Consider the following 7,487-nt stretch of genomic DNA (forward strand, 5'->3'; position numbering starts at 1 on the left):
TCAATCTGAATACCACCTACTTGCTTCTAAAGTTTTGGCCTTCGCCATAGTTTTAGCATTCGAGGAGATTCCGGTAACCCTTTCTCCCTTAGCCCTCACTATATTTCCTTTCAAGCCTCACTGACTTGAGCATCAAAGTGCCTACGGTAGACACCACACCAATGTCCCCCGTGAGCTTCGCGCTTACTACTTTGTGTGTGCAAGTCTAAAAGATCATCAGCATCCTCAACCTCACAGGATTCGTCCCTTCTATAATCATAGATTTTTACTGTCTATAAACGTCACTTTCATTGTCTAACTCTCCAATAAGGATCATAGGATCTTCTTCACTAATTCAAGAGTCTTAAGCTTCTTTCCAAGTCCTTTGAGATCATTCACTAATTTGAGAATCTCTTGTAAATGTCAGTGATGCTTTCTCCAACTTTCATTTCAAAAAATTCTTGCTCTCATAAAAGCATCTCTATTTTTTATTCCCTCAACTAACTTGTTCCCTCATAAGTTGTTTGGAGAATTTCCCATGCATCTTTTGTTGATTCACAAGTTGAAACTCTTCCAAATTCTGTAGCATCAAGAGAATAAAACAAAATATTAAGTGCTTTATCATTTAAGCTCAATTTCTTTTCATCATCAACTGTATACTCTTGTTCCTCTTTAGGAAGACTTGTATTAGGGTTCATGGGAATAGAGTTCCCTAGCTCTACTATTTTCCACAAATTGTAACTTGTGGACCTAATGTGTAGTCTCATCCTAATCTTTCATTGTGTGTAATTTACACCATAAAAAAATGGTTGTCTAGTAGTGCAATTACCCTCATTAAAGAGAGATGCTGATGTGTTTTTCCATATCTTGATTTCCTATACAAGAGTCCAAGCTCTGATACCAATTGTAAAACTCTAATATGGCAAATGCTCCTAGATGAAGGGTGAATAGGAGATTAAAAAATTAATTGGAATAATTAAATCTCCAACTACCCAAATGCTATGGACACTTAATCAACACAAGAGACTACAATATACAAGAAAAATTAAAAAAAAAAACCACTTAGCCAGCAAGAGGGATAATTTCGGCCATAGTACACGGAGAGTGAAAAAAAGTTTTTTCACTCTTTCTTAGCTGAATACACATCCAAGAAGATTAGCAATCTGTTTGCTATTCTTCTTAGTGTTTACTCTCCATATTCTCTTCCATCACAAGCAAGAAATTATTCTTGATTCCATTGTACCAGGATAATCCTCATCAACTTGAGATCCTGTGTGTATCAATCTAGAGGTACCACACTTGCTAGGGGCAGATCCAACCCCTCATATTTAAAAAAAAAAAAAATTATTATTATATATAGACCCGCAAAAAATTGTTATTAATATACATACCAGGTTTACCCTCAAATTTTAAATGAGAACTATTATACGTATAATTAGGTCCACAAAAAAACTTGTTATTAATATATATATTCCAAGCCCACATCATATTAAAAGTTTAAAACTTTCTCCACGACTCCACCTACTTTTTATAATTTTATCCCCAAAATTCTTTACTCTCTTATTCTCTTATTCATGCTATTTGCTTTTAAAACTTTTGAAAACTGAAATTGTTGAAGCTTTCACTACTCAAGGTGCCACAATTAACTTTGTTTTCTGTTTTATTAGTTTTAGGCATGTGTATTGTTCATTTTAATTTAGTTTATTTTAGGGTTGAATCATGCTTATTTTTTTGGAGGTTTTTTATTCTAATTTGAGGGAAAAAGACAGATCTTGTGAATTTATTTTGTATTTTGTGTCTAAGAATGAAACTGGTTTTCCAAATTAAAACATTAACTATATTTTAAAGGACATTATTCTTCACCCACCACTCTCCTACATTTCAAACGTCATTGTTCAACTGCTCAAAATTGTTAAAGAAATTTAAGTTACTATCTATATTTATACCAAGAAAATTCCTTATTTTTTTATTAATTCATTAAAAGTCAATACAACATTGACTTGATTTAAGTTTTAGTTGACTTTAGCTTAAAATATGTCTAATCAAAGTTATGAAAATTTATATTATAATCTTTAGAAGCCCCCCCAAAAAAAAAAAAAAAAAAAAGGGTTTTGTTTAAGGTTTATTCAACACATTTACTCAAAATTTTGCTTTTCATAGATTTATTAAAGTAGGAAGTTATTGTTTTATTGCATTCTTTTATCTCAGGTTATTGATAATGATTTTTTAAAGTTTTCACTAGTTGTTTGACAAACAATGGCAGAGCCACGGAGGCCTTCCTTGACAAAAATTCTGGATCCGCCACTAACACTTGGGGTACGTGGAGAGCATTCGACAAGGAGAAAAATACAACAAAGGAGTCAATAACATTTTACTTACTCATTAATTCTGTATTTTATGTATTTATATTGATATATTATATGCATATTTGTTTATGAAACTTATACACATATACATGTGTTATTTGCATTAAAATGTCACTATCACGATCAAAATGACATTATGAGGAGGAAATTTTAAAATCCGGGTAATCGGGCGCTTCTGCTACGCATTCCTAACCCCAACATACCATAGCATAGCATCTTCGATCAACAAAAACTTTTTCGAACAAATAATTTAAAGAAATCATGTAGTCATAGTTTGATTGGCTTCAAGGGTGGCAAAACAAGAATAATTTAGCATGAAATAATAAGAGTTCTTCTACCATATTCTACACAGAGAAATCTTGAAACGAACTAATCCAATTCTTGCTTCAATTATTAGTTATCTTTATTAGTTTAAGAGATCAACACAGGTTATATGACTTATCTCTTACTATTACGCCTTTCAATTACTAAGAAATCTTCAAAAAGGTTTTTTTTTAGAAAAAAAGAAGTTTAATACATATACTGATTTCTATCTAAATATTACATTACTAAAATCCACGATACTAAATGCACTAAAACATTTCATGATTTTATGTTAATCTAAATTACATTATTTTACAAAAGTTAGAAGTAAATACGTTAAAAAACCAAATTACTTGAGTGATCGATCAAGAACAATCTTCCAAGATCTTAGAAGCTTCATAACGTTGTTCTTCGGTCAAATCGACCGGAAATTCCACAAAAAATCTAATTCGTAAATCACCTCTCTTTCCTTTTTCTTTGGGATTCGGCATACCGTGGCCTGGAATAACCAATTCAAAGCCTGGACATATGATATCATCAAGTGTCAAATCGATTGACTTCCCTCCTAAAACAGGGACAGAAAGAGAGCATCCAGTGAGAGCCTGAACCAAAGGAATCTCCACTGCTATCTCTAAATCGTCTCCTTCCCTTCTGAACAATGGGTGTCTTTTTTCCTCGATTTGGAAAATTATATCAGCTGGATGATACCCTGGTTTCTGATCCCCCTTTCCTTCAAATGTAATCTTCGTTCCCTTTTTCCATCCTGGCTTAAGTTTTATCGTCAATGACTCTTCTTCTTGCATAACATTCCTGCCATAAGTACGTCAGATGTCAGAAAAACAAATCATATAACGTTTGTTCTGAAAACATATGTTCAAAAGACGGGTTAACATATTCTCTTATATGTTGTTTTCCCTTTATATAAAAGTAATCACTAATATAATGTTGAGTCATCATCTACTAGCTTAAGGTTGTAAACGGGATGACAAATTAATATAGTATCAAAACCAAAGATTTAAAGTTCGAATTCTCATATTCACCTGGATAAAAGGAAAATGAAAATAATCAAAGCTTCATGTGAGAAGGTCTATTGCACTAATGTTAAAGCAAAAAGGTTTAGACCTTTGCTTTAGCAAGAAGTTTACTAACACAGGTGTTAATTGCAAATCCCTTTATTCAACTGGATAAATGAAAGGTCTAAAGTTCAAATCCTCACATTCAGCTTGATGAAAGAAAATTCTTAAGCTTAGAGGTTCAACACTGAAGATCTAATGTTCGAATCCTTCCATTTAGCTGATAATAAAAGGTCTAAAGTTTGAATATTCACATTTAACTGGATAAAAAGAAATTTAAAAAATATTAAAATTTAATGTAAGGAGGTCTATTGAACAAATACAATATTGAGTCCTTATCTATTAGTTTTAAGCAAAAAGGGAAATTGTTTAGTTCTGTCACCCTAAAATTTGGCAGTAAGGAGACAAAAAAACTAAGATGGTGAAATATAAATGGGAAATAAAGAATGATACAAACCCATTATCCAAGACGATTTCTCTTTTGATCATGATTTTCTTGGCACCTCCAAGACACAATTGTTCGAGAGTGCAAGAAAGTTTTCTCTCAATCGGTGGAGGTTTCCTCCTAGCAGCAGTGGTTTGAGAGAATATTATAGGGCTTCGCCGGCTTGCATTTCTTGACATACTCGGATTCTGACTGGCGTCTGATGTGCCGCTACTTCTAGTTTCAGATTCTGATGTGAACTTTCTAGTGTTAGATCTTGAAAGAGAACTTCTTTGAGGGGTTTCGCTCCTCCTACTCATATTGGCAGTCATGTTGGAGTAGGAGGATGATCTTGGTGAAGGCGTGTGGCTCCTTCTACTTGCGCATTTTCCAAGCGATGGTTGGCGTGAAAGTAAGCTATCGTCTATGCTTTTTGAATGAAAAACCCTATGCATTGTGTTGTCCTCTACTTGCGCCTGATTGAAAGAAAAACAATATATTTTGACATGTAAACAATTAAACTTCTACAAAGCCTCGGCGAAAATTGGTATAAACTTCTATTACACTGAATGACCAAAATTAATAGAGGACTTTCTAATGGTTATACCATTAGGGCCGGAGCTATGTGTTGACCTGGGTGGCAACCTCACAAAATTTTAAAATTTACATGGAAATTTGTCATTTTTACCCCTAAATATTCACTTTTTAACTTTATGGCCACCCAACCGTTGAACTTGACACTTTAACCTCCATTAGACATTAGTATAACCTTCTAAATTTGTTTTTTTATACTCTAAACCCTTTTATTCGATGATCATTATCTTTGCTCTCCCCCCCCCCCAAAAAAAAAAAAAATAAAAGATCGTTTTGATTTCTTGATGGAGGTGTAGTTATAAAAATTATAGTTTTGATTTCTTATTTTATAATTCATGTTTTAGTAGTACAATATTTGAATTTCAATTCATGTTTTAGTAATATTAGGATTAATTCAGCGTTTCGATTACCTACTTTTCAAACGGATAAAAGATCGTTTCTTAGAACCAGCAAAAATAAGTGTCATTGATGGAACTATAAATGCAGTTGATGCATGGTCAATTGATGTGAAGCCACAGACAATTGTCAATGGTTTTAAGCATTGCAAAATTAGGACCACTAATGTCAATGAATTGTAAGTTATAAATGAAGTGGATGAGGAGAATAAAAGAGTCACTATATAATTTAGTGATCAAATTCGATAACTTCACTATACTAATCGAATGAATATTAATGTCTTTTTCGATTATCCAAATGAGCAACAAATCGTGTATGCTTTAACTAAAGGAGAAATCATTGTTGCAATTAGACAAGAAGAGAAAGGAAATAGTCATAAAGACAATAGTACGGAAATACAAAAAGTCTTGTGCCATGAAGCTCTAAACATGCTTGAGAAACTAAAAATATTTTGGCTTCAACAAAAAGGTATTCATGCTAACGAGCTATTACGTACTCGTAAGGTAAAAGATGTGATAACAATTCTAAAACATAAATCATTGTCCCAAACAATTTTAAATAAATATTTAATTTCATTTTAAACCTTTAGTTTTACATAACATATTTTTTTTTTTGTAATATACAGATAATTATTACTATGTAGAGGCAACTTTTCTTAAGACGGGAATTAGAAAAATTATAATTTATTACAATATAGAGCTTATTCTTATTTATAACTATCCCAAATTGGAACTAGAATTTTTTATGACTATATGGAGTTTATTCCTATATAGAGTATCACTATAGAGAAGTTTTACTGTAATAATAACAATAATAATAAGTTATGTCTCTCCCTCTATTATCTTCAATTAATCAAAGCTTGGATTTAAAAAAAAAAAAGCCAGTCGTATGGTCATAAAGAATTAATTATTAAGGTATGTTTAATTTTGTTTTCATTTATTTAGTTAATCGTTGCCAGAACAATTTTGAGAATGATTTACAGTTTTCAGAACATTTTGTAAAACAAGCTTAAATAATTAATCAGCATTTTCCCTCAAAGAATGAGAAAAGTTACCACGTAACCAGTTATATTTTCAACTGTTTATTTAGAATAATTGAAGGCTTAAAAGTAAAAGAACAGTTGGATTATAATGTATATTTGGCTATGAATATTAGATGAATGATGCATGAAATGGGAAATAATTTGGGGAAACTATTTTACCTGCATGTAAGCAGAAAATTTTTCTTCAAACTTGTGTTCCTCAGCGTCGGATTTGTTTGGACTACTCTTGTTATCAGAATTCCATTTGGTGACAAATTTGTAAGTCTTGCACATGGCTTTTGGGATGCCAAAGATGCCGTGAGCATCTGTAGCGGGATTTCGTTGAGGATCTCCCATAAAAAATTGATAATGGGAGAGGGGAGAGGATTAAGGATCAAGGTAGATTGTATGAAAATGGAGAAATTAATTACGATGAATTAGTTGTCCTAGAAAATATGTGGTTGAGAAAAAAACTAGAAGCCTCAAGAAAAGGGATTAGAGGGCTTTTAATAGGATGAATAGTTTGTTTGGAGATAAGAATTGGTCGTGCCAGTTTGCTTCTAACACTTCTATATTTAGTTCAATTTGAATGAATCTCTCTTTAAAGTCAAGCCTGTACCATCATATATCATCATCAAATTTCAATCTTTATCTCTTTAAAGGAGGCTTTGAAGTATAACTTCCGATTAATTTATGTTTATTCTTATGCACTGGATTAACTTTACAAATTTATTAATTGTATGGGAAATTAAAAAATCATAATCGTTGAAATCCAAAGATCATATGCTTTATTTATATAATGGATGTTTTTATATTGCTGTATATAAAGCTGTACGCCATAGTAAAATGAAATTATTATGATTATGTATTGAAACCTCTTGTAAAATAAATCATAGATTGTTGTGCAAGAAAAATCCCCAGCCCAGATTGAGCAAAGAAGCTCGGACTAAGTAGAGGAGCCCGGGACACCTCCTAGTGTAGAGTGAGCATCAAGGCCAGAAAGGAGGACTGTTTGGTGAAGAAGCAGGAGCACTTAGCATAAAAGCGAGAACATAAGGTGTTATGAGATCAAAAAAGGGGGCCAAACCAAGAAAATATATATCCCCTTGGACAGATCAACTCACCATGTATAAGCCACATACTCTGATTGAGTGGCACGCGGCCATGCAAGCTCCAAGTTCTCTCCATGTAGCCCAACCAAGAGGATACCTATAAAGTCACCTATTGTTAGTGGGGACATCCATCATTAGCTACAACATAGGGGCATGTGAGCTCCTGGCCACTGTGCGACATCAGACAATGTGGCTTATGCATTCACCATCATGACCTCC

At 32.8% G+C, this 7,487-nt stretch overlaps 1 protein-coding gene across 1 annotated transcript; it reads right to left on the reverse strand.

Moving 5' to 3' along the window:
* Positions 1-2,975: 2,975 nt before the first annotated feature.
* LOC116124542 (dnaJ homolog subfamily B member 13-like) lies at positions 2,976-6,513 on the reverse strand. The gene is made up of 3 exons (XM_031410266.1): positions 6,337-6,513; positions 4,179-4,621; positions 2,976-3,458 (listed from the first exon to the last, which is right to left on the reverse strand). Exons 1-3 carry the CDS (start codon positions 6,511-6,513, stop codon positions 3,014-3,016), a joined length of 1,065 nt encoding a protein of 354 aa, XP_031266126.1. The 3' UTR covers positions 2,976-3,013.
* Positions 6,514-7,487: the final 974 nt, after the last annotated feature.

This window comes from Pistacia vera, unplaced genomic scaffold (assembly GCF_008641045.1).
Source record: "Pistacia vera cultivar Batoury unplaced genomic scaffold, PisVer_v2 Contig153, whole genome shotgun sequence".
In the NCBI taxonomy this organism is placed as follows: domain Eukaryota; kingdom Viridiplantae; phylum Streptophyta; class Magnoliopsida; order Sapindales; family Anacardiaceae; genus Pistacia; species Pistacia vera.